The sequence below is a fragment of the Eumetopias jubatus genome, unplaced genomic scaffold, assembly GCF_037043125.1.
Source record: "Eumetopias jubatus isolate StellerSeaLion01/CBP00866 unplaced genomic scaffold, mEumJub1_p1.0 scaffold_1, whole genome shotgun sequence".
NCBI classification, from domain to species: Eukaryota; Metazoa; Chordata; class Mammalia; order Carnivora; family Otariidae; genus Eumetopias; species Eumetopias jubatus.
The window spans coordinates 57,969,787-57,997,618 of NW_028274807.1; the positions used below are offsets into that span (position 1 = coordinate 57,969,787).

The 27,832-nt window shown below is 35.1% G+C and overlaps 1 protein-coding gene across 1 annotated transcript; it reads right to left on the bottom strand.

The window, feature by feature from the left end:
- Positions 1–27,824, bottom strand: ATG3 (autophagy related 3). Its single transcript, XM_028110504.2, has 12 exons — positions 27,327–27,824; positions 23,323–23,364; positions 19,650–19,699; positions 16,651–16,721; positions 14,903–15,010; positions 11,406–11,455; positions 9,110–9,191; positions 5,887–5,921; positions 5,240–5,395; positions 4,320–4,447; positions 2,106–2,174; positions 1–234 (listed from the first exon to the last, which is right to left on the bottom strand). The coding sequence occupies exons 1-12, from the start codon at positions 27,396–27,398 to the stop codon at positions 153–155; spliced, it is 945 nt and encodes a 314-aa protein (XP_027966305.1). The 5' UTR covers positions 27,399–27,824; the 3' UTR covers positions 1–152.
- Between the last annotated feature and the right edge of the window lie 8 nt (positions 27,825–27,832).

Consider the following 27,832-nt stretch of genomic DNA (forward strand, 5'->3'; position numbering starts at 1 on the left):
TCTGGTAGTGGAACTTTTTTTATTTAATGCATAAACATATAAGTCTCTTTATTAGAGAAATTGTACATATTGGTGAATATGGTCAATGGTCACATCTATGGGTTGTTTAAAAATCAGAAACAATAATTAGGATAGATTCTATGCTCTCTCCATTACATTGTGAAGTGTCTTGTGTAGTCATATTCTATTGTTGGAATGACAGCTTGTACAAACTTCAAGAAAATTAGAAGATACCTAAAGGTCTTTAGCTAAGGAAAACAGATTGGTAAATGGTACTATGATTTAAGCTAACATTGTAATTATCCTTATTAAGCAAAGATTTCTCAGGAAAAAATATGTAAGACAAAATCTTAAATCAAGTATATTAAAAAAATTCACTCATGCAAGTTTGTTTCTATTCAACATGAGGTTCTCTAGAACTTTAAGACTGCTTGACCCATTCCCATTTAATATTTGAATGTCAAACTTCCTAATAAGTATGAATTCACAGGAGCCCAATTATTTTGATATAAAAATAAGGACAAGGTTGTTCATATTTAAATGAGTGGGAAATGGTTCCTTTACTGCCTGTTAGTTTGCTAGGGTATGTTAGAAAATAAGGCAGGGTAAAGAATATAAAAGCACTGAAGCAAAAGAGAAAAAAATAAAGTGGAAACCTTCTGTAAAGACTGATTTTAAGTTAGTGTATGTACTTGCCATAGAATCTGCTACAACAGACTGTCTTTAATAAAATCCTGATTTTTTTCCCTATGTTCCACTGTTCTTGGATATATTAAAAGCTTAATTTTTATTGGGGGAATTGATGAGTCAATTATTAAACACAGAGTCATCCAAGTTGCTACCTCACCTATAAGAGAGATGAACACTCAAGTTATGCATCATGGGGTTTCAGGAGTAAATCTGGTTTGGACTAAAAGTTCTTGGTTTCTTTTTTTTTTTAATTTTTTATTGTTATGTTTATCACCATACATTACATCATTAGTTTTTGATGTAGTGTTCCATGATTCATTGTTTGTGTATAACACCCAGTGCTCCATGCAGAACGTGCCCTCTTTAATACCCATCACCAGGCTAACCCATTCTCCCACCCCCCTCCCCTCTAGAACACTCAGTTTGTTTTTCAGAGTCCATCGTCTCTCATGGTTCGTCTCCCCCTAAAAGTTCTTGGTTTCTTTTAATGCCAAATAGGACCAGTGTTCCTCTGAGGAACACACTTTATTAGCAATTCTTAAGTTATCTGTAATTCCAAGACAGCGGTGACCCCTCAGTCTACATCTAACACTGAGTGGTGTGAACTACCAAGTGTAACATCAATCTAGCACCAGATTAATTCAAACTATTTGGCATTTAAATCATTGATTTTGGCTGCTATTGATGAATCCATGCTATGGGTACATGTATTTCAGGGTCCAGCAGTTTATTTAGTTTATTCCTCTTGTCAACCATAGAGAACTAAGTAGGAAAACCATATAAGATATAGGAAGGGTGCTTTTATCTGGAGAAAAATAAAAATACTATACTTTAAGAATATCTGAAATATACTTTGTGTGCTTTACTTTTTAATTAACCTATTTGTTAAGCTGAATTCTTTGCTTCAGAGACCTTAGAATGACACAACCTAACTTTACCCGATGGGAAGCACATTTTTTGTAACAGTTAAATTGGAAATATACTTAGGGAAAAGATACTCATGTGTTATCTTGTAAATTAGTAGGTTACTCTTCTTTCATCAATAAATTATGCCCACTGAGTTTCTTTTCCATCAAGAGCAATAGTTTTATATTCACATGCTCTTAGCCATTGCCTCTTGGACAAACAAAAGCAACTGGCAAGCTGCTGCCTAGAAAAGTACATATTGATCTAAGGCTCTGGAACAAGGCAGAGCTGACTGGTGTACACAGGGACATGTGCTAACCAACTGAACAAAGCAGAACTATCACAATGTAACATTTTCCAAATAAAGACTCCTACTTAGACTTCCCATATGAGCAGCTAAAACAAGTTATAGGTTCTGTGGCACTAACGTTGTACCAACATTTCCCAAAGAGGAAAAAAAAAATCCTAGGAGCCAATATGCCACTAATGACATATATAGGTAAGGATACATATGAACACCAAGTTCTCCCCCTCCTTCTGCAACAGTCTCAATGATTTTCTTCATCACCTCAGCATGCCTAAAAGCAAAAGAACAAATAAATCTTATTAGCATAGATCAATTGGATCAAAATTGGAAAAGCAAGTTTTTGTGAAGAAATCTACCTTATTAGTGTCAGTGATTTAATTTTAACATAATAATTATAAAATATTCTCCCTACTCCCCAACAAGTCAGATTGTTGAGAGTCATATACAGTTTTATTGGAACACAGGCTAAATTTTAAGAGCTATGGTAGTCAAAACACAATAGCACTAGTTTTCCTATAACAGGGGTGGAAAAGAGTTGGGGGGGGGTAGGGCAGCAGAAAGCTAGAGAAAGGGAAATCACGCCAGGGTCTAATTGCAGAGCAAGGGCTCTCTGCTCTAAGAAACAAACAAGAATCAGACCAGGAAAATTCAAAAAAGCTACATGGAACAGCTAATCAAAAAAACAGACATATTTATAATGCTGTGATTTTGACTATTCAAATATTTAGCAGAGAATAAGCCTAAATTGGGTTTTAAAAAAGCTAAATTGGTTAGTCACCAAGTTACATATTTTTAATTTGTCCTAATGCATACTGAAAAATTTATCTGATTTTTTTTTTTTTTTTTAATTTGAGGAGAGCGCATGAGAGAATGTGGGGGTGGTGAGGGAAGGGGAGAAGCAGACTCCTTACTGAGCAGGGAGACTGACACAGGGTTTGATCCCAGGACTCCGAGATCATGACCTGAGCCGAAGACAGATGCTTAACCAACTGAGCCACCCAGGCACCATCTATCTGATTCTATTTAGAAATAATTTTTTGGCTTTATATAAAGAAATATGTTTATCTGAAGTTTTTGTCCAATCCACAAATCTCTTCATAGACAACCAGTGTCTTTCCTCTGATATCAAAGTAATTGCCTAAGTATATGAACTGAGAAAAAAGGCAGTGCACAAAAGAATGATCTTTTAGATACACTGGCTTAAATAATGCTCCTTCAATTTTTATAAATATAAACTTCATGACAGAGGCTGTCAATTTAGAAGATGTGAGTAAAAGTATTAGCTCTGAGAATCCAAAAACATAACCTGAGATGGCCCATGGCAAGGCCTAAAATGTACTTGAAATCTCATCTTATAGACCCCCAACTTTTTTGCCCTATTTACATTACATTGCATAACAGTCATTTATTAAAATGTTTAACATTAATTACCAGCTAAACTACTTATTTCTTTTCTAGACTAAAATTTACAAGCAAGAGAGAGACATGCCTCAGTTTGATAAGCACTGTCCTGAAACCTCAAACCACCACAGGAGCTGACAAAATAAAATGAAAACCTTTTAGATAATACAAAACTGAAACTAATGACTTCTGAATTACTTTTCAGTTAGCAATATTAACAACTCTTGACATAAAAAAACTAGAAAAATGAACTAGGCTTTCTATACAATAAGGTTGAGAATCAAGAGGCTGTAAAAAATTAGAAGAAAATATTAAAGAATTTTCAAAAACTAGAATGTTGCATCTAATTAGCCAATGGAATACTAAAGCTTTCATCTCAAAAATATTGTTACCAGAATTTCTCAATGTTTTGTGAAAGCTACCCATTAGAAATAACTGAACAAATCATGCATACAGACTCAGCTCCACTTATTTGGCCCTGAAGAAACACAGTAATACAAAGAAAATCCCAAATTATAAAATGCACTTGATTTAGTAGGGCTGAACATCTCTCAACTGAAGAGTAAAGGAGAACTCTGCACACATCTCTCTTCACTAACCAATAAAAAGAGAAAAATAGGTCACAGAGAAAAACACAAGGATAACTTCATACTCCACACTCATAGAAGGCTACATCACAACAGAGCAAACCATGTCTAAATGATGGGTACTTTTTAAAATCTAAAAAGCATCTTCTAAGTTATTCTTGGAGCTAAAAATAGTAAAATCACAAAGATCTATACTATAATTAAGCACACAAAGAGAGCAAAATATATTAATGAATTAAAAAAAATAAATTGGTGACCTTTTCCTTTTTCTTATACATTTAAGCACATTTCTAAGAAAGACAAAATAGAACTGTACTTGCTTATTATATTTTATTCTGTTAGGGCACTTTGTTTCCAGATTCCCAAGTAATAAATCCATGAAGTACACACAACACACACACACCCACACCCACCCACCACCCACCTACCTGCATGGGTGAACTGAACACATAGGAGGTGGTGGGAGATGAGGGTGATTTTCAATGGTCACTGTTTTCTTCACATGATCTTGACTGATGTCTTCATACATGTGTTCAACTGTTAAAGGCTGTCTTTGCTGAAACAATAAAAAAATGTTTTGAAATCACTGTTTAAAAACTTTTAGACCTAAACTTCCATGTTTAAAATATATTTATCCCCACCTCCCACATCACTTGTAATATAGAATTCCAGACTATTTAGAATTACCAGACTGTTTGGGGGAGAGTTTACAATCTATTTATGCCAATAAAGGGAGGAGAGAGGAGGAGTCTGTACATTAATGCTATATGACTTCAGCCACCATCTAATGCAATAAAGATCCCACAAAAAAGCAAGTTTATGGCTGTCAAAGCATTTTGTAACTTTAAAACTCATATTTTGGGTCTATTTTGTTTCACTTTTTTTGCTTTCCATTCATAATCATAAGAATGACAGGTTAAAACAAGTTAAATTTATTTCAGTTATCCTTTAAGTAAATGAATTAAAAAAAGGGTTTTCTGTCTTAAAGAAAAAAATACACATGCCAATATGATCATTTTGTAAATGCCTTGTATATTCAACAAATTTAATACCCAACAAATTTAATACAACAAAGTTTAATTTACCTTATATTTCAAAGGAATAACCCTCTGGGACCAAGCAATAAATATGTAACAGATTATTTCTGTTTGATTCTTTGTAGTGTTACTGTCACACTGAATAATTCAGTTTCTTCAAAATAAGAATCAAGTTCAGTATTAATCATGAAATTGTAAAACAAATGATTTCTCAAATTTAGAAGGCCACAATATATACCCACAGACCAAATGACAAAGGAATTAAATCCAACAATTTAAAACATGTACATTAAAATATATTTTGTTTTTACCTCATCATAGCCGAACAACCATAGTCGTGGTGTCTGATAATATTTATCATAAGTGATATAAAGGTCGTAAGTTCTTGTTTGCAAAATAGCATCTTCACCTCCAGCATCAGTTTTAGCTTTACAAGCTTCTACTATTTTCCTTGTGTCTAGGGTAGCCTGGCAATATGGGGAGAAATTTACACCCATTAAAATCAGTATGAATTTGACAGGGGCGCCTGGGTGGCTCAGTGGTTAAGTGTCTGCCTTTGACTCAGGTCATGATCCCAGGGTCCTGGGATCCAGCCCCACATCGGGCTCCCTGCTCAATGGGAAGCCTCCTTCTCCCTCTCCCACTCCCCCTGCTTGTGTTCCCTCTCTCGCTGTGTCTCTGTCAAATAAATAAATAAAATCTTTAAAATAAATAAATAAATAAATAAATAAATAAATAAATAAAAATCAGTATGAATCTGACAATTTAGAAAATATTTTTCCCCACTCTATATTTTTTTCAAAAACAAACAGAACTTAAAAGCCAAAGCTAAAGTATTATATGCTATAACCAATGCAAACATATAAATAAAGGTTTACTGGAAAGATCAAGATACTATTAGGAATACTAATCCCCAAGTTTACTCACTAAAAGTTAACTAAAAACTCAATTTACAAACCTCATCTGTTTCCAACAATCCACTTTCTTCATATTCTGTTATAAAAAGCAACAAAAGATTAATCAAGTTCAAGAAAATTTCCCAAACCAAATTATGTATCACTTCAGAATTATCATTCAAAACCTGGGCTTTTGCTTTTGTTTTTAACTGAAGATACTGAATAGGTATAAGGGACCTAATTTTACACTTCCAAAGCAGTAGATTCTTTAACTGACAGAGCCAGAGAAAGTTAGCTTGGCAACCAACACCTGGTCCAAGCTACAGCCTATTATTAGCAATACTGAACAGCATAATGATACTGTAGAATACTCGGTGACTCTATCGCATACACATGGCTATTTATATAACTGCATAAAATGTGCTCATTAAAATCATCATAGGCATCTATGTTGCTGAATTCAGGGGTAAATTCACAGTTTTCATCTTAACTGATCTCTCACAGGGCCATCTGGATGATTTAGTCCCACCTTGTTTGAACACTTTCCTTGGCTGTTAAAATACTGTATTTTCCTGGCTTTGTCTCTCACCTCACTAGCTTCTCCTTTACTATCTTCTATGCTTGATTCTTCTTCCTCTCAACTTTTTTAAACACTGCAGTAACCAAGGGCTCAGTTGTTGGACCTTGTCTTTTCTCTATCCACACTTACTCCTTTGATGATTTCATCTAGTCTTAATGGCTTTAAATGCTAATAATTCCCAAATTTATCCCTGGCTACAAACCTGGATATTTGTTTACTTATGGCTCTACTGGAATGACTTAACGTACATTGCAAACAGCACACATCCAAAACTGAACTCCCAAACTCCCCCTCCAAAGCAATTTGGTCTTGTAATTTTCCTTGTATCAGTTAAGACACCTTTCCAGACACTGTCAAAATTCCTTGGAGTCACACTTGACTATTCTGTCTTTCTCATGCTACTCCCCCTCAGCAGCAAATCCTTTTGATCCTACCCTCAAAATATGTCCAGAATTTTGTTTTTCATCACTTTCAATGTTACCACTTGAGCCCAAGGTGTTATCATTTCTTGCCTAGATTATCAAAATAGCCTAACTATTGTCCCTAAACCTCTTCAATCTGTTCTCAATACAGCACTCACAGTGATTCTGTTAAAATGTTAAATCTCATTCTAAGTTCTTTTCTACTTAGAAAAACCCTCTAATGGCTTCTCATCTCACTGAGTTCGAGCCAGGGCCCTACATGATCTGGTCCCAAGGTTATCTCACTGACTCCACGCCTTACTCCTCTGCCTCTGCGCTTGCTCCTCTCTGAACGGGTATTTATTTTTTTAAGTTCTACACCCAATGTGGGGCCTGAACTCATGACCTGAGATCAAGAGTCACATTCTCTACTGATTGAGCCAGCCAGGCGCCCCTGCTCACAGTATTTTACATAAGCTACACAAGGTCCTACCTCAGGTCCTTTGCACTCTTCCTTAGATAGCCAAATAGCTTGCTCACTCACTTCCTGCCAGGCTTTACTTAAAACTCATGTTCTCAATTAGGTTTTTCTTGACCAACCTATTTAAAATAACACTCATCCTTCCCCAAGACTCTCTGTCTCATCCCCCTCCTTTATTTTTCTCCCTAACACTTACAACCATCTAATATAGCATATAGATTGCTTATCATTTTTTTATGTCTCCCATAACTAGAATATAATCTCCATAAAATCATGTCTACTGCTTTATTTCTAGCACCAAGAACAGTACCTGATATGTAGATACTATAGTGCCCAATGTTTGTTGAATAAGGAATGAAAATTGCCTGTTATATTAATTGTTGTTATATTACCTGCTATACCATCAACACTATTTTTTTAAGCAAAATTCCATATAAAGCAATTTTTTCTTCAGCTCTTTCCAAGGGAATGTAACAGACACAATAAAAGGCTGTCAGATATTTAAGGCAGTCCCACAGCTTGTACTCTAAAAACAGTGCTTTACTCATAGTATTCTTCCTACCCTCCACCCCAGCTTGGGTAACTGTACACAGTTCAGATAAATGGAATGCAGAAAGTATTTGTGCAAGGTGGTGGTGCTGACAATTATAAGACATTCACGTGCAAGTGAAAATAAACAAGTACATTTGAAGTTCAGGAGATCTGTACTGGAGGTTTAGATAAAAGTTGATCACAGAGATGGTATGTGAGGTTGCTGTGAGCAATTTTGGTTACAAGTAATTCATTTTGATTTCTTCAAAGGATGGGAGTTCACCATAAAAATAAGGACAAAACTCTTACTAGAATTCAGGAACAGATACAGCTAGGTTTCATGAGGGCTTAAAAGTAACTTAGGAAACAAAACTGAAAAGTACTTTAAGGGGCGCCTGGGTGGCTCAGCTGGTTAAGTGTCTGCCTTTGGCTCTGGTCATGATCCCCAGGTCCTAGGATCTGAGCCTTGAGTCCTGCTCAGCGGGGAGCCTGCTTCTCCCTTTCCCTCTGCCCCTCCCCCTCACTTGTATTCTCTCTCTCAAGCAAACAAACAAAGAAAAGAAAAGGTACTTTGAGTCATGGCTACTCTGGCAATTTGGCTATGCATCACCTCATCAGCAAACACCACTTGCTATTATGGTGCTTCAGCTCCACTTGGCACCATCTTCCAGTATTGCATACTATTAAACATTTCTATCTCACCATAAATTCTATGTATTTGGTCAAAACAAAGAAAGAAAATACATAATACATGAGCAAACTCTGTTCTGCTCTGAAATAGTTTTTAAGAATTAGCTTAAGATAGGGTGCCTGGGTGCCTCAGTCCTTAGGAGTCTGCCTTTGGCTCAGGTCATGATCCCAGGGTCCTGGGATCGAGTTCTGCATCAAGCCCCGCATTGGGCTCCCTGCTCGGTGGGAAGCCTGCTTCTCCTTCTCCCACTCCCCCTGCTTGTGTCCCCCTCTTGCTGTGTCTCTGTGTCAAATAAATAAAATCTTAAAAAAAAAAAAAAATTAGCTTAAGAATCTATATCTTCGAACTTTTAACTGCATTAAAGATTTATGACTAAGATGTATCCCACTAGAAATAATGCTATATAGACTACGTCTTAAGTAAAGTCCAACAGTCCAAGACCAAGGTACGTTCTACACTAAATTTAAACTAAATAAAATCCTCTTTAGGCTATTAAATGTTAAAATCTAAAAATGGAGTACAATTCTTATCCACGTCAAAATTACAAATATTCCAAAATCAACATTCTAGTGTGATTAAAGAAAATCTAGAACATAAATACCTTCCATATCTGCAGCTTCTCCTTCGTCTTCTTCCTCCTCCTCCTCACATATTGCTGAGCAATCTTGAAGTTTTATACTGTCCTTTGAAATTAATTATAGTTAAAGTCACTTAAATATGTCCATTAGTTCAAACACTGAACACTCATGTGTCAGCACAGTGCAAACCACTGTGAAAGTAAGAGTGGTAAAGACAGTTCTTATCCTCAAGAAACTCCTACTCCAGTGGAGATGACAAATCCATAAACCAAATATTAAAAGTGATGTGCTAAGTGCTGTGACTGAAAAATATAAAAAGTATCATAGAAGCACCAAGAATCATCTATGCTAAATTTAATGATTTTTGCACTTCCAAAAAATAGTATTATTTAACAAATTCATTAGTATTAGAAAATTGGTTCAGAGTTAAAATTTATCATATAATTTAAAGGAGAAAAAATGTATATATGTAAATCACAATACATTTGTAAGTTCAACTTATTATTATAAATCAAACATTATATTCTAATTTGTTAACAATATTTTAGAATGAATTAAGTAATATTATCAGACTAGTTATTATAACATGTAAGATTTCAGTTAAATTTTTAAGCTATATTTGCACTAGAATAAAAGAATAATACTAACGAAAGACAAGGCTAATATATAATTATCATTTTACAAAATCAATATTCTAAAAATCTGAAGTCATTGTAGTAAAGTATAAAAAACTGGACATCTAGTTCACCCAATTTACAGTTTTACTTAAGAGAAGACTTCTATTTACCACTAGAAACTTAAATTACTTTTAATTTTTACTTAAATTACTTATCATTACCACACCCAAAATGTGAAACTAGAAGACAGTATCTGGATAATTATTAGATGAGCGAATATCTAACAAACTGATCATGAAGGGAAATTTTAATCATGTTGATGTTATGGTGATCATACCTGAAACAGTAGAATACAGTAGAAATCAACAAGAAAGATTAATACTTGGGTCTGGACAACAAGTATTGTAAGAAATTATAAAAAATAATGTAAATTCTATGTTAAATAGGAAATGACAGGAAAGACATTCAAGTTGTACATTATTCTAAGTAGTCAATCTTTTAGTCTGACATAAGGATGTTAAGTGGGATACCAAGTACCATATTAACCATTATTGCATTTTAAAAAAATTCTTTAATTATCATAAACCTATCAAAAAATGCTATCCACACTACTCTGCCATTTATCATTCCCAAAGTGTGATGCATATACAATTAATGGCTGGAGTAAACAAGATTTCCTAAAGTAGCAAAAGCCATTTTGGTGATTTCTCTTTAGTCGTTCAAATTCTCCAAAAAGTAGAATTTCAAAAGAATGAATTTTTAGACCAATGAAGTGAACTTTTAATCCCCAGCAAGCATAAAATTGTACTTGAAAAAAAAACCAAAAAACGTGTTTTAGTTTCACACTTCCTGTTAAGACCCAGTTATAAATCCCAAAAGATCCAAATGACAAAAACACACAAAAGAGAGTATCTAAACTAGTAACGCTTATAGTAAATGTTTTATAAGGACAAAAGAAACTCAATTACTCTGTCCAAATATCCTAACCTCTAAGAGACCTGTTAAAAAATAATTAAGAAAAGATAAGGGTAAAGGCATTTTGTATTCTTTTCAAACAAATATAAATATATGAAAACAACTGCAATCATTTTCTCTCTAGAAATGAAAAGCTAATATAATACAGTTTGAATTAACTGAAAATTTTCAATCAGAAAAATTCCACCCAGTTACAGATTTTTACTTCCCTCCCCACAATAAATCATTCAATAAAACCTAACTGATTTAGCTTCCACTCAGTCAAAATACATATTTTGGATGATGTTAAACTAAAGTTTACCTTTAAATTTTCAAAAACAAAAACTTCCACCCAAAATAGCAGTAAATTAAGAAACTATAAAATTTAAACAATATATCATTAGCATCTAATCAGCAAGTACATAAACCTCAAAAACCTCCATTTACAGAACATCTGGTACTTACATTTAAGAATAAAAAGCTATTTCTTTTAAACTAGCCTAGTAGCCTTCCCAATTGTGAAAATTAGTAGTTACGATCTCAAAAAAAATTTTTTTAACCATATATCAGACTAAGGAAAATAAGCATTGGGCAGCAGTAGTTTGGATACAGGAAAGTGAGAGAAGAAAAAAAAACAACTGGAATTTTAAAAAGCTTGAAAATAATCACGTTGAAGAAGAATATATATATATATATATGCAAATAACTATGTCATTGAAATTTAGAAATGTAACTAATTAAGCAGTACCTTGCTTTCCAATGTAATCTCCTTAACTGCTTCAGTTATTCCTGCAATACCTGTTTAAAATTAAAAAAAAATAACAAATTGTAAACATCTTCTATTTACCAGATTCATGCAACATATAAACACTTAAAGTTACCTAAATTCTCACAACTTCTCTGAAAGGAAGAGACAATGTTAGTAGCATTTTACAAATGAACTCTAAAAGGAGTAACACCAAAAGCACTTTTCAAATTGAAAAAAAAATACCAATGTGATATTTTACCATGAATTATTCTACTCTATTGATCATTTACTATTCCTCATTTACCTTCCCAGTGTGAGTCTCTATCCAACATATTCATACTCAGAGTGAACACATTAGGAGACTATAGGACTTATATTTATTTTTATTCAAAACCACATTGAAATTTTCTCAAGAAGATATTAATGTTATTTGTTTCAGAAATCTAGGACATCCAGAAGTAGTAATACCATACCACACCACATTTATATGGGGCTTTCTATTTTACTGTTTCCATAGCTTCAGCCTTACAAACACTGTCCTTTGAGGTAATTAATAAATCATTTCTCCCTATGAAGAAATGAATTCTCCAAAGATGAAGTAACTTCAGTCTCACAGTCAGTGAAGAAGTTGGGATTCAAATCCACATGTGCTAACTTGTAGTTCAATGTTCTGTCCACTACACCTCATTAAGCAACTACTTTGAACCTAGTTGTCTCAGTGAAGGTGGCACTATGAAGAAGGGGCACCACAAGTCAGCTAATATTTCTAATTCAAAATACATGTCAGTGTTTTTAATTCAATAGTTCAACAGGATGAAATACACTAAAGAGGGAAAAAAAAAACACCCTACATACAAAATAAGCTTTGTCCCTTTGTTAATCTTCTAAAACCTTTATATATCTGTTCAACATCTCCAAACTTAATAACTTACTTTCACTAATAGAAAATGTCACAATCCACAGCTCTAACATAAAGCTTTTACTTCATAGTTTTTCTACAAATTACTACATAAAAGATATGATTATTTCATAACAATAAAATCCAAATCTTGGCAAACTGAACTGGTATTACAAATCAATGAATCCAGTACTTAGATACAAACAAAATAAACCTCTTCAATCCATCCCAATATAATAATGTAGTAGCATCCCACTAAACTAGACTCTTCTAAAAGTAGGACATACTGGCAAAGTAAAGAAAAGCTCAAATGACTCTAATGAGGGTAACATTGGCTAGGTTATCGTATCCAGATGCTCAGTTAAATACCAGTCTAGATGTAGCTGTGAGGGTATTTTTTAGATTGTAACATTTAAATCCAAATGAATAAAGTAGATTACTCTCTATAATGTGGGTGGGCCTCATCCAATCAGTGAAGGCCTTATAAGGAAAAACTGAGGTGCTCAGAAAAAAGAAAGAATTCTGCTTTCAGACTGTCTTCAGACTTGAGTTGAAACAATCAACCCTTATCTGGGTCTTCAGCCTGCTGGCCAGTTCGTCCTATAAACTGCGGTCTTGCTAGCTCCTGCAATCATGTAAGCCAATTCTCAAAATAAATCTATCTATATCTATATACCTATATCCATATATACAACAATTTTTCTGTGTCTCTGGAGAACCATGACCAATACAAGGGCTAAGAGAAATAAAAGAAACCTATGAGAAGTAAAGATGAAGCAAAGAGAACTGAGGTGAATAAGGAACCAGGCACAAGACCTTCTAAGTAAACTGGAAGCAGTGTTTTAATCAAATCACAATATAGTTTAAACTAAAATTCTAAGGATCTCTCTCCAGCAGGGCAAAAATTTTTTCAGTTGTTGAATTTCTATAATAGATTTTCATCAATCCAATCATACTGACACCTACTTATCTCCGTAATGAATGCGTCTGTAAATATGCACCTAGATTTTGAGTTAGTGATTATGGAATTGAATACAACCAGACATCAAAATAAGTCATTTACTTGACATCAGAAACACAGTGCTATAACTAATGGCTCTAGTTAGTCAACAATTTCCTACAGATGTGCTGCCCACATCTTCCACCACAGGAAAACTAAAGCAGAGTAGCTGAACAATTTTGGAAAGATCAAAAAATAAAGAAGTCCATCTACCAGCACTCTCAGTGGGGGAAATAGGATGATTTTTGAAATCGTTTTTAAAAAGTTGTTCAATCCACTATTTTCTCAAGGCCTTGACATTAACACTCAACTCATCAAGAAACAAACAAGTTTCAAATCAAGAAGCCCAAGTCCTGAATCTATGCCTGTATCATCATAAACACACGACAATGTCCCTTTTTAAAAGTAGAGGGAAAACTGACCTAACAAGGTATTTTTTCCTGTGCAGATTACTTAGCTCTCTGACTACTGCAGTGGGTCTCAGCCAATGGCAGCAATTTGGCCCTTCATGGAATGTCTGGCCTTGTCTGGAGGCATTTTGAGTTATCACAACTGGGTGAATTCTACTGGCATCTAGTGGGCAGAGACCAGAGATGCTGCTGAACATTCTGCAATGTACAGAAAATGCTACAGCAAAGAATCACACAGCCCAAAATGTTAGTAGGGCTAAGGTTGAGAAACCTTGTTCTAGTACTACTTCTGATACACCTGCTACTTTCTAGGACTTCGTGGGAGAAAACTTTTTTAAACTTAGAACACATTTTCTTTATTAAAACTAAGTCATAAATGGCATTTATATAACTACATAATTATAATTAACTAATAGTTAAGTACTATCGTTAATTTATAGTACTGTATGTAACTATATTTACATAACTATGTAAATGCAGATTAGCATATGCTGCTATAGCTGTTAGCATGGCTAAGTTAATATAGCCATAGCAGCATATGCTAATCTGCATTTACATAGTTATATAAATATAGTGGCAAAATAGGTTTTTAGGACTTGAAATAAAAAATCTTCAGGCTTACAAACAACTTCTGCAAACATACACTTACAAAGGCTTGAATTTAGTCAATTCTTTTAACACAAATTTACTGAACAACTTCTGTACCAGATACTATGTCAGATACTGAGGATTCAACAGTGACTCTCTACCTAAGGAGTGTGGTCCTTACAATCCTCTTACAGTCACTCAACAAATAAATATTAAATACTTCTAAATGCCAGCTCTCTGAGTAAAATAAACATATATATAGTTCTTGTTCCTAAGCTTATCATCCAGCAATGGAATGACAAGTAAATAAGGAATTCTAAAGCAAAGTAGTATGCCTATGCAGTTCTTTCTTTCTTTAGAAATAAATAAAATGATATGGGTATTTTCAATTTGCAACTGAAGTAGCAGTACTATAGAAATGTGGTATACTCCAAGGGCATTTTTTTTCTCCAATTTGTCTTCCTGCTTCTTTTCAGATAAAAGTCTATTGGGACAACTGTACCTTATGTATCCTGTTTTTGTTGTTTTTAAAACACTGTAATAAAAGATTGCAAAAACGTTTAAAACAATTTAAATATATTGTATTCTATTTTCCTCTTACCTGTGTTATGATAAGTATCTACCCAGCCCCCATCACCATCATCTTCTTCAATGATAGCTTCCAATTCATCTGAATATTCCATCTGTTTGCACCGCTTGTAGCATGGCACTATAAAAAAAAATGGCAAATACAGTTACTAGCACATAATCTGTTTCCTATAAATCTATTAGAAAAAAGAGACAGTTTAGTCCATTTTAAGGAAATATTATATTTCACTTCTAATAAAAGTGATTAAAGAGTTGTAAGCAGCCCATAGACACATTAATGACTACATTTATCTTTCCCTAATAGCTTTGTTAGAACACAAATAGAAAGGCTCTACTGGAAATTTTCTATGTATTCCTTTTTTTTTAAAATTTTTTATGTTACATAACAGTTACAGTTAGGTATGTTAGTCACCATACATTACATCATTAGTTTTTGATGTAGTGTTCCGTGATTCATTGTTTGCGTATAACACCCAGTGCTCCATGCAGAGTGTGCCCTCTTTAATACCCATCACCAGGCTAACCCATCCTCCCACCCTGATGGTCTGTGAAGAACAGCAGGCTAGAGCCAGACCATTATTCAACTTCAGGCTAATGAATTGTAATACCTTATTTTAATAGCTTTACTCTCAAAACAGGAAGGCACCACCTGTCATTCTCAGGGGTGGTAGAGGTGACCTCCAGTTTGCAATGCTATAGAAACTTTTAATATGTATTTCATAATTCTTAAGTTCCAGCTATTCATAACGGATAAGCCAGTGTAAAATTCACTAACTGATACATTTTACCATCTTACACAATATCAGAGCCAAGTTCTTCATATAGTATATGTGTCAATTAACAGGTATTATTCATATAAGCCTAAAACTTAACAATTATAATATAAAAACATGATGAAATGGCTATTAACCTCTTGACAAAAAAAAAGGGATATGATCAATTCTAATAAAACATATGCTATAGGAAAGAAAAACACTGATTTGTTATACATATTTTCCCTTTCTGTAATAGATAAATTAGGACAAAAATCAATGCACTTTATGTGATTAGATAGGGACTATAACAATCTTCTGATGCTGTTTTCAAAATTAACTTCATAAATGAGAAACTAGCAGTTTCAAAAAAATTTTTGTTCCTAAAGGCAATCTTTCAAAGACACAATCTTTAGCTTGGAACTTTTAAATGTCAAAGGTAGTATCAATTTCATTTTTCAAGACAAATGTTTAAGTCTAAAGAAGATCAAAATCAACCAAAAAGTTTATAATTATGAAGCCAACTTTAAAAAAGGCAATTAAAATTCCAAATTCCAAATTTGCTTGGGCCCTTTCCCTCCACATCTTAAAACTAGACCTTTTTGGCAAAAAGTAGTAACAAAAAGGAAGTAGGTAAAAATGAAATATGGAAAAAATAATCTAGCAATAGAAAACCCAGAGTTTCATCAAATTTCCACATTTCTGTATGGCTTCAAGCATAACTTAAGATCAGTAAATGCTAAGGTTTTGGGCACCTGGGTGGCTCAGTCGGTTAAGCATCCAACTCTTGGTTTCAGCTCAGGTCATGACCTCAGGGTCCTGAGATGGAGCCCCACATCAGGCTCCCCACTCAGCAGGAGTCTGCTGGAGATTCCCCCCTGCTTCTTTTGCTCTCTCTCTCTCTCAAATAAATAAATTGTCAAAACCTTTTAAAAAAATGCTACGGTTTTTTTTTTTTTAATAGAGTTCTTTGTGCAAAATTTACTAATATATGCAACGTAATTCTTACCATTTTTGGTGACCAAAAATTGTTTGCCTGTTGGTAGGTATGCCTTCACTTTCAATTCTTCCCCTGTAGCCCTTTAAAGAGCAAAAAGCACCAAAATACAAGAACTATTTTAAAAGGCAAAGACAGAACAGAAGATACCACATGTAAATATCAAAACTACACAATCCACACTCCTGAGAAAATTGTTTTAGGACTAGTTTTGGAAGGATGCCATTAAGTGATGTATGTTAGGGAATGGAAGAGCATAGCATTATAAGTGAAATGTACTAAGATATGCAGAGAGACCTAATTTAAATTAAATATTAGACAAAAAAGACAAAATATAGAACTATTAAGAAACTATTATGTTTGCCTCTAAACAAAAAGAAAATGTTGTTCCCTAGGGAGTATAATCTCAAGACTTTTAATTCTCAAGTACTGCTCATCTTCAGATCAAGAAGAGGCAGAAAAATATCTGTAGGACATTACATAACAAAGTAGGTGGTTGGCAAGATCCCTAAAATTGGAATGGAGAGAAAAGATGCTTTGAATTACAAGATGGATGATATTAAAAATAATGACTGAAAACAGAAAAAAAACCCCTTTGAGTGTTTACTAAGACTTAGAACTCTAACACGCATTATTTTTATTTACTCCTCAGAACACTAAGAGGTGAGTAATATTAATATCCCCATTTTAGCTTAAAGAAGTCAGATTGCTCAAGGTCAGGAAACCAGAACATAGAAGAGCAAGTGAATCCAGGGCTCCTGCTCTTAAACACTACTCTCTCTGTGGGTCAGACCAGCTATACCATTTCTGATTTTTCATAACTACTCTAGACCATCTTACTAAGAATTTGTTCAAAGATCTTCTGTGGGTCACCTAATGGAACTGGCCAGAGCTGGAGTGGCATGTGTTATCTGTCACAAACATCTGAACAAAAATTTGGAGTCTACTGCCTTTTATCAAAGCTTCAGTCTAAAGTTTAAACCATAGATATGAGCACAAGATAAAGCCAGAAAATGACCTACTATCTTAGTAGCGTTCTAGGCTTCTTAAAACCATTCTCAAGTGTCAAATTCAATAATGACACGGCAATGCCTGAAGTTCTGAGTGAAGAATATACAATACTGTCATGATGGCACTTGTAGACACGAAACTATAACATGGAAATAACCTGTTTCTAGCACTGGTTTAAAATGAATTGTTCCTGGGGCGCCTGGGTGGCTGTCAGTTAAGCGTCTGCCTTCAGCTCGGGTCATGATCCCAGGATCCCGGGATGGAGCCCCGCACTGGGCTCTCTGCTCAGCAGAGAGCCTGCTTCTCCCTCTCCCTCTGCCTGCCACTCTGCCTACTTGTGCTCTCTCTGTCAAATAAATAAAATCTTAAATAAATAAATAAATAAAATGAATTGTTCCTTTGGCCCCAGTAGTTCAGCCAGAAGTGTGGACACTGGAGTAGTGTATAACTGAGTTCTAAATTATTTCAACTATCACAATTTATAAAGTGAAACTATAAACTACCTGATAAAAAAAGATCCTGTCCATATACACATATCCCTGTAACAATATTATAAATCATATGTCTGAATTAATTAAACAAATAAGGACTATCACAAAGAAACCTGAAGAAATGTGTATCTATTATATTGAAGAAAATCCTAAATTAGTTCCTTTTATAAAATGGATGTTATTTTAAATTTTATACACCTATTTGACTTCAAATACATAAAAATTATAGACTAGAACAAAGCTAAATATAATTTTAAGACAATTTATAATTTAAAAAAATCAATCACCCTTACTAAATCATCAGAGAGCTGCTATGATATTAACTCAATTTTAAATATGAAACAGAAATACACATAAGGAAGACAAGGGCATAAAAATAAATGAACCTGACATTTTGGCCTTTCTTGGTACATTAAGAAATAGTGTTCTAAAAGATAAAGAGCAACTGATGAAAAGCTGTAAAACTATTTTGGTTATGAGTCAAATATAAAAATTGAGAAGAGAATAGGCCACATATAAAAGAGAGTTCCAACTTCGGCTTAAAATAGTTTTAACTATTTATATGAAGGAAAACATTATCAGTTCTAACTTTATTAATTTTAGAAACCCTGCTCCCAAATTAAAACTGTACCTTTCAACCACAACTGAAAGAGTGTCACTAAGGGAATTAAAATAAAAAGAAAAAAGGATATAACAAGTTGAACCATTTATATCCAAACAAGATGATAATTCCAAAACAATTCTAGCCTAATTAAAATAGCTCTGCCAGTACTGGGATCACTTTTTCAGCCACAGTCAGGTGGTTTTACCCTAAGTACTTAAACATAATGAAACAGCATTTGTTTTAAAACATTCTCTTATCATTCAGAATCTTTAAAATATGTTATGAGATCTGCTAAGTTGCTTAAATTACTTTTTTTAAATTAACTTTTACAATAAAAAAAGTTAATGAAAAAAACGAAAATGTAAAAAGTCTATTACCAGCAGATTTCCAGTTACGGCCTTTAATGAGTATCATGAACCTTCCCCTTCAACTAATTCCTAAAGTGGGAGCATACTTTTGAACCTTATAGAAGGTCTTATGACTAAAAAACCTAAGACTTTGCAAAATATCTGCATTTATTAATGTTATAAAAACATTCAGTAAACATTTTAGTTTGAAAAAAATGTGCTGGTCAAATTTATTAAACTCTTGATTATTTTTTTAAAGGCCCACCACAAAATCAGACCTAGATACTACAGAGAAAGGGAATACTAATAAAAGTAAAGACATTTATCTTAAAAATGTCTCTTTTATTCTAACAGAGCAAAACAAAATAGGTATAACAGCCAATTTGTCAGCCTTTATTTTACCTTAAGTATCACTGGCACACTGCTTAACAGAAAAATCTACTAGAACAGAGTTAAATTGGTCATTCTAAAGTTCATGCCCTCATCCATTTTGCAAACTGCCACAATTATAAAGTCATACCTTTTACTAATTTCTGTTCCTCACTCAAGATTACTTACCATTGCCATGTTGGACAGTGGTGGACTAAGTGATCTCCAGCTGCCACAAACTATTTAGAATTTAAAAGGAATACAAAAGAAAAAGGAAAAAGAAAAATTGAACATCACTGAATGTAAGATGATAAAATACCAAAATGATCATTCTGTGTAATAATCACACAATAATCATACAAATGCAAACAGCACCAAATTTGCTCTACTAGTCTGATGATTTTTGATTATTATTAAACTGCAAAATTTTTTACATCCATAAAATTTAAATTTTGCAAGAAAAAACACTGAGTGTTATTTATTTACTTTAAATTCAATTTTTATCATTGGATTAAATAATGCCAAAAGGATATAGTATTATGAAATGAATAAAGGTAACACTGCAGGATTTAAAATGTCAAAACCATCTTATGGATAAATAAGATGAAGACAGATTCCTGCTAGGGGCTTAAAACTCAATTAAGATCTTTGAGAAAAATTACTGAATAGATACAGACCTATGATGTAAGGAGTTTATGACATCACAGTGCACATTTCTCTCTTTTTCACGTTAACAAGAGTGAAAAATGTAATGCCAAACAATGGGGAAAAGTTAGAAGCTCTTGGATTGACTCAGAAAATACCAACACAGTTAAGAAATTGAATCCTCTAACACCTTAGACTTTCTGGGCAGGCTGAACATAGCAATAGTTTTTGTTTTTCTTCAGAAATCAAAAACAGACTCAGGAAGAAAGAGTTTAACCTTTTGAGAATTTCCATTATACATGAGCATGAACTGACCTTACTGTAAGACAGAAATCCTGCTTATTCTTGAGAGCAGAAAATGAAAGAAAGTCTCTTAAGCATAACTGCAGTGTCCGAACTCAGGCAATGCACACATATACTTTTCTAATTACTTCTATTTCATAATAGCTCTAACTTAAATTCATGTATTGTTCATGGTTAATTACACAGCAAAAAAATACAGTATCTTTAGTCTCCTAATGTTTGTCTCAGAAAAGAATGTCTATATATAATACTCTATTTTCATTTAAGAGAGTAAAAATTTTATAAAATAAGTTTTCTAAGAGTAATTTCTTTCAAGAAGATACATTAACAAGATTTAGCAGCATATTCCCAACAGCAACTTTTCAAATGTTTCTGTTCTTGTATTTCAAAGAATCTTATTATTATTTCAACTAGTTAGGTAAAAACAAAAACCCAAATAAAACCAATACTCCCTCCCAAAGTTTTAAGCATTTTAGGTCACTGTAACCAAATACTACCTTTAACTCTGTGGTTACCAGGAACTAATTTATCACCACCAAAAAAGTATTAATTCAACAAAATGCAAGCAAAACAAAGAGTTAAAAATTTAAAAATTCTTTGATGATATTGCCTTGTCACAAGACTCTAATATTTTATTCTCTGGCACCTCCAGTAGCATCTATTAAAAAAATAATAGGGGCACCTGGCAATTTAGTCAGTTGAGCATCAACTTCTATCTTGGGTTGTGAGTTTCAGCCCCACGATGGGTGAAGAGATTACTTAAAAAATAAAATTTTTTTTTAAATAACAAAACACTAGAAGGTAAGAAAAACTATAAAAGAACATAGAATTGCACAGATAATTAGTACATGTGTATATCTGCCCTCTTTAACAGGGGTCATTATTGCAGGCTTCATATGTTCAAATGAAACAAAATGTAAGGCAGACTCAAATTTTTCAATTCTCAGTATCCCTTGCAGTAGCTTTCTCTCGGTGATTAAATATTATACAATACTGAATAACTCCAAGATAGAACCAGTTATTAACATTTTGGTCAGCAACTTTATCCTTCAAGCTATTCTACTACTAATACTCTACTTAAGTCATACATATGTATATTAAAGTAATTTTAGTCAGGCAATTCTGTATTAGATAATGCCTACCCCTCTTTTTAAACACAATACTTCCAACAGCTCTCAATGAAAACACAGAGAGAGCTGGAGGATAACAGCCAGAAGCCCAGAAACAGTAAGAGAAAACAAATAAATAGAGCACCTCAGTAGATCTTTTATCCAAAGCAAATTATGTCTTGTTTTCCTCCTCTAGACTCATTCTAATCTAACTCAGTCCTCTAACTGTGCTCTATCTCAATCCAGCATTATGTGGTTGGTACGCAGCTAAGCTAGTTTTGCCTTGCATTTTTTTTTAAAGGAGGAAATTCATAAAACATTTAATGATACAGTTAAGTGTTATTCATTCTATGGTTAGCAGCTGTTTTAAAACAGCTTCAGTCTATCCAACAACCACAGACTTGCATCTCTAACTCCAACCATCTATCTACCAATTAGGCATCTTCCCACAGATAAAGCCAAAGAGTGCAAGAAGAACAGCATACTTTCATCCCTGCTCCTGATTTCAGATAGTTTTAAGAGCCAAGTCTAAATTACACCTCTGTTTGGCAAGAAAGTTAACAATTATCAAAATCAATATCAAAACTTAGTTTTATGTGGCATTCAAGGTATTAAACTCATGATGCCTAAGGTGGACTAGGTCTTTTAGAGAATGTCTACTAAAATCCCTCATTTTACAAACAAGGAAACATGAGGCCTGTCAAGGCTTAGATTTGCCCAAGTCAGAAAAGGAGAAATTAAAAGAAATGGGTCTAGAAGGCAAATCCCCTATGTTCTTTCTATACCACCATGTGTCTTCATTAAAAATAAAGATAATTTTAGATAAAAGATCAATTCAGTGCACCATCCTCAGAACTCACAAAGATTTGGGACTCAAAAGATTCCATCACAACTGAAAACTAAAAGATCAGTTAATTCTTAAGCTTGAGGTCTTAGATCTGGCAATAGCCAGATCATAAAATATGCCCCAATTCAAAATGTTTCTTTCAATACAACAAGTAAAATTCTATTGCCAATGAGTGGTATTTTTAATGAAAATTAAAGGTGAAACTTAAATTCTTTGCTATTTATTAAGACTAAAAAATATGTCTGATGCAACCATAACTATTCATGAAACTGGGATGTAAAAGGATGTTTAGAACAGTATTTATTTCTCTAAGGATAACAAAACAAACTACCTAAAGGAAAGAGAACACTTTTATTATATAGATTTGGTGAACAAGTAAAATGATTCCTCAAAACATAATTCTATCTTAAAAGTTCAATAAAATACAACTCGTCTATAAAACAGACATCAGTTTCAGTATTAAGAAGATTCAACATTACTTAGTTAACAGAAAAAATGAAAGAATTGTGAGAAAAAAATCAGCATTATGTAGCAATAAAATATTTAAGCTAAATACTGAAAGAAAATTTAATATCCAAGCAGAGAGCCAAAATTTCCAAATGAAAAGCCACGAAAACTCATGTTTGATGTAGACGGAGGCAAGACAACAGCAAACACCACAGAGCCCACTGTATAGCCTCAATATAACACAAATATGAGTGAAGGGTAAACAACCATCAGAATCTTTTCCATTCCCTCTCCCACCTCAATTTCTAAATAAAGAGGAACTATAGAGAAATATGAGAAGTGGCAAACAGAGAGAAGTTACATCCTCTCTTATGGGAAGTAGAAATCCCTATAAAATTGCTAATATAGTCAAAAGAATAAAGATTAAAGTTTAAGGTGTTACCTTATAAAGCCAAAAAACCATCCAGATAAATATAAAATATAATAGCTTCAGAATGTCTTTAACACTCACCTCTTCTGGGGTGATAACACCTGTTTCCTTAAACTTTGATTCCTAAAGAAAGCAAAAATAACATATTATTTTCCACTTTCAAATTAAAAATGTTTGTGGGCAAGTATTTGTCTGGCACCCTTCCAGACAACAGAGCACATACAAAAAAGAATCTATTACTGGTACCTGACTCCAAGAAATATACAAGTCTAATGAAGGAAACTGACATGAAAATGATTACAATTTGATCAGTGCTGTAATAGAGCAAAGCTCTTTGGAAAAACATTAAGCCTTACAATGACTTTTTGAAATGACCAAATATCTTTATTTTACAGAACAGTAAAAATGTCTTAAAAATGCTTAGGGAAACTTTACTATTCAGCCAACATCTCCAACATCTCATTTCAATTGAGTAACACTAGAAAATCTAGAAGTCATAAATCATTTAATCCTTTCCCATTATTATCTCCAAGATATTGATACAATATTCTCTCCTCTAAAGCAAAGACGCTATTGGGGCGCCTGGGTGGTTCAGTCGTTAAGCGTCTGCCTTCAGCTCCGGTCATGATCCCAGGGTCCTGGGATCGAGCCCGGAAGCCTGCTTCTCCTTCTCCCACTTCCCCTGCTTGTGTTCCTGCTTTCACGATCATCTCTCTCTCTCTCTGCCAAATAAATAAAATCTTAAAAAAAAAAAAAATAAAGCAAAGACGCTATTTACCAAATGTTTCAAAATTTTAAGTTAAATGTTAAGATTTTGTAGTACGGTCTACAAAAATGAAAGGATTCACTGATGAACATCATTCATTCAACAAGTATTTACTGAATAACCACTATGTGCCAGGCACTATTTGAAGTAGGGGATATAGGAGTAGATAAAATAGACCAAACTCAGCCTTGTCCTCATAAGGAGTTTAAACTCTAGTGGAGTGAAAAAGCCAAATGGTAATGAAAACCACAAGGAAAAAAATGAGGCAGCTAGGAAACTGGTCAGGGGTGGAGGGAGTGATGGCTACTTAAAATAGGATGGCGGAGCACCTGGGTGGCTCAACTGGTTAGGTGGCCAGCTCTTGCTTTCTGCTCAGGTCATGATCTCAGGGTCCTGGGGTGGAGTCCAGGGCATGGCAGGCTCCATGCTTGCGGTGGGGGTGGGGGGAGTCTGCTTGAGGATTCTCTCTCTTCTCCTTTCCATCTGCCCCTCCCTCCTCTTGCTCACACACGCACTCTCTAAAATAAATAATCTTAAAAAAAAAATAGGGGTGCCTGGGTGGCACAGTCAGTTAAGTGTCCAACTCTTGGTTTCGGCTCAGGTCTGATCTCAGGATCATGAAATCAACCTGCATGAAATCAACCTGGACACCTGCATCTGGCTCCAGGCTGGGTGTGGAATCTGCTTGAGTTTCTCTCTCCCTCCTCCCCACCTCTCTCTCTAAAATTAAAAAAAATCTAAAACAAACAAATAAATAGGATGGTTAAGAAAACAAAGGTTTCACCAATAGGTGACTACTGAGCAGAGACCTTAAAAAAATGAACAAGGCACAAGGCTGTAAAAGAGCATTTTAGGCAAGTGGTGCACCGAGTACAAAAACCTGAGCAAGAGAGTACTTCACGGAGTAACAAAGAGGTCAGACTAGCTCAAGTAAAAGTGAGCAAGGAACAAAGCTACATTGAGATAAGGGCCTCTACAAATCAAGTAGAGGCTTGAAGATCATTGTAAGGAATTTGGCTTTTACTGTACCATGACTTTCTTAATTTCTACTTGCTAGGATAAGTCATTGTTTTCTTTCTGAAGGATTTAGTTTTTCCTTCTTACGTCTAGTAGGAAACTACAAGGATCCTCTCTGTAAACAGGGATGGGCAAGGAGAGGGTCAATAATTCTGCTTTCCTTATTACTGAAAATACATACTGACAAATATATACTGACAAGCTAACACTTTTCAGTTTGGAGAATAAACAAAATGATTTCTCAAAACATAATTCTGTTATAAGTTCGATAAAATACAACTGGCCAATAAAACAGAAGTTTGTTTTTAAAGACTTTATTTATTTGACAGAGAGAGAGAGAGAGCACAGGCAGGGGGAGCAGCAGGCAGAGGGAGAGTGGGAAGACGACTGCCCACTGAGCAGATAGCCAGACTCCAGGCCTGATCCCAGGATCCTGGGATCATGACCTGACAGGAAGGCAGATGCTTAACCAACTGAGCCACCCAGGCGTCCCTGAAACATTAGTTTAATATTTAATTTGGGAACTTTTTTTAAAAATATTTTTTAAATGTTTTATTTATTTATTCATGAGAGTCAGAGAGAGAGAGAGAGAGGGAGAGAGAGAGAGAGAGGGGCAGAGGCAGAGAGAGAAGCAGGCTCCCCGCCTAGCAGGGAGTCCGATGCGGGACTCGATCCTGAGCCGAAGGCAGATGCTTAACCAACTGAACCACCCAGGCGCCCCTGAAACATTAGTTTAATATTTAATTTGGGAACTTTTTTTTAAAAATATATTTTTAAATGTTTTATTTATTTATTCATGAGAGTCAGAGAGAGAGAGAGAGAGGGAGAGAGAGAGAGAGAGGGACAGAGGCAGAGAGAGAAGCAGGCTCCCCAGCGGAGCAGGGAGCCCGATGCAGGACTCAATCCCAGGATCCTGGGATCACGACCCGAGCCGAAGGCAGACGCTCAACCATCTGACCCACCCAGGCGCCCCCGGAACTTTTTTTTTACTCTTTCTCTCTGAAACTTTATAAAGAGTTTAACAATTGTGTATTATTTAAATGCTGCATATCTAGACAGACATGTTTCTGAGAAACGACATGCAAAAGAATCATTTGATTCAAACATCAAAATTATTTTCAAAGTTGACTAATATTAATTACAAAGAATTTCACAGTAAAAAATATATAAGCATAACAAGAGTTGGAATTTTCATTTATAAACTTTTCTTTTTTTGTTTTAAACTTGGCCCAACAAGGTATCATTTTAAAATCAGTCTTAGAAATAAATATTAAAAGAAGTACATGACTAACATTTCCCTTTGTCATGGAAAGGGAGCAAAGTAAAACTATCCACTATTCTTCTTAGCATACTAGAATAACTTCTTATAAAGACCAACCATATCCAAGGATATTTCATCCTCACAATAAGATTTGTAAAATTTTCATTGAAAGCAAAATAAATAAAAGCACTTAAACAAGAACTCCCTATTCATTTATTCTCATTGCTCACTTATCAGAAAGGAAAAAGTTACAATGATAAAAAACTTATTAGACTTATAAAAACTTGTATGTACTTCTAGAAATTTATCTCTGAAAATTAAAGTCACTGTTAAAATAGCTAATCTGTTACAACTTTTACTTTAAAAACGCTGTATTATTGACAAAGCAAAAAAAAAAAGTAAATACAGGAGGATCAAGCTGCTTGCTATTATCAATGAAGTACAGGATTTCCAAATCGTTTTCGGTTATTTTAAAAACTCGGAAAGGGAAGTTTTGTCTGTTAGTTGGGTTCAACGATATTGACAGATAATGCTGCAATTCACCATGTTCCTCTGAAATTTAACAAGAGCGGAGCTCAGTCACAACTTACTATATCAAACTAATTATAAAAGACTTTCTATGAAATTTGGAAGAAAATAGTGACATGTCATTTTACTACCACTGATTTCGTTTTTAAAAAGATAAGCAAAACTAAAAAGTTTAAAAGACTTCCAATGTTAAGGTTTAACGTTCTCAAATCTACTTAGCTGCCGACCACCTTCCAACTTGACGTACCCAGACGAGCCGGGTTCTGACGGGTGGCGACAGCAATGCGCACACAACGTCGCTCCAAGTTTACCTGAATTCAGAGCCCGAAAGCCCTAGAGAACAGCTCGGTAAGACCTCCGGTGGGGCTGCACCCTTTCCCGTGTCCCACCCTTACCACCTTCCTACACTTTTCCCCGCCGGAGAACACAGTGTTCCTCCCGGCGCCGGGTCCTCAATCCCCGCGGAGTTGAGCGTGTACCTGACCAGACCCTGGCAAGCCCGGCCTGGCTTACCTTGAGGACCGGGGTCAGGTACTCAGCCACTTCCAGCGCTTTTCCCTTCACCGTGTTAATCACATTCTGCATCCTGGGGCCGGAGAAGCGGCCGGCCCCGCCACGGGGCGGGAAGGACAGCCGGGGAAAGGACGGGAGTCAGAAAAAATCCCCGCTGCCGCCAACGCGCATCAGCACCCGGCCGGCGGCACCCGAGGGGACGGGACGGGACGCGACGGGACGCGACGGGACGGACCGGACGAGGGGGAGGGGCGGCCGGCGCCAACCGCGAGGGCAGGGCGCGCGCTGCTCGCCACCCAGGCAGTTCGCGGCGGACCGGGCCAAGGTGTCACCTGGCCGCGAGAGAGGGCGGTGGGGACGAGGGGAGAGTTAGGAGAGGCGGGCGCACGCGCACCCCTCGCCTTCTCGGGAGCTGTCTTCTCCCCGTTGCTTCACTCGCGCCCCTTCCGGCTTCCCCTTCTCTCTCTTGCCGTAGCTCCGCCGCCACCTGGGCCTCACGTGACTCA

Excerpts from the sequence above, each read along its gene's own strand:
- ATG3 (XM_028110504.2), bottom strand. The coding sequence starts at position 27,398 with ATGCAGAATGTGATTAACACGGTGAAGGGAAAAGCGCTGGAAGTGGCT. Across the intron at positions 15,011-16,650 it reads ATTTTTGGTCACCAAAAATG|TGCCATGCTACAAGCGGTGC; the intron begins GTAAGAATTACG and ends TTTTTTTTATAG. Across the intron at positions 235-2,105 it reads GGAGAACTTGGTGTTCATAT|GTATCTTCTAATTTTCTTGA; the intron begins GTATCCTTACCT and ends AAAGACCTTTAG.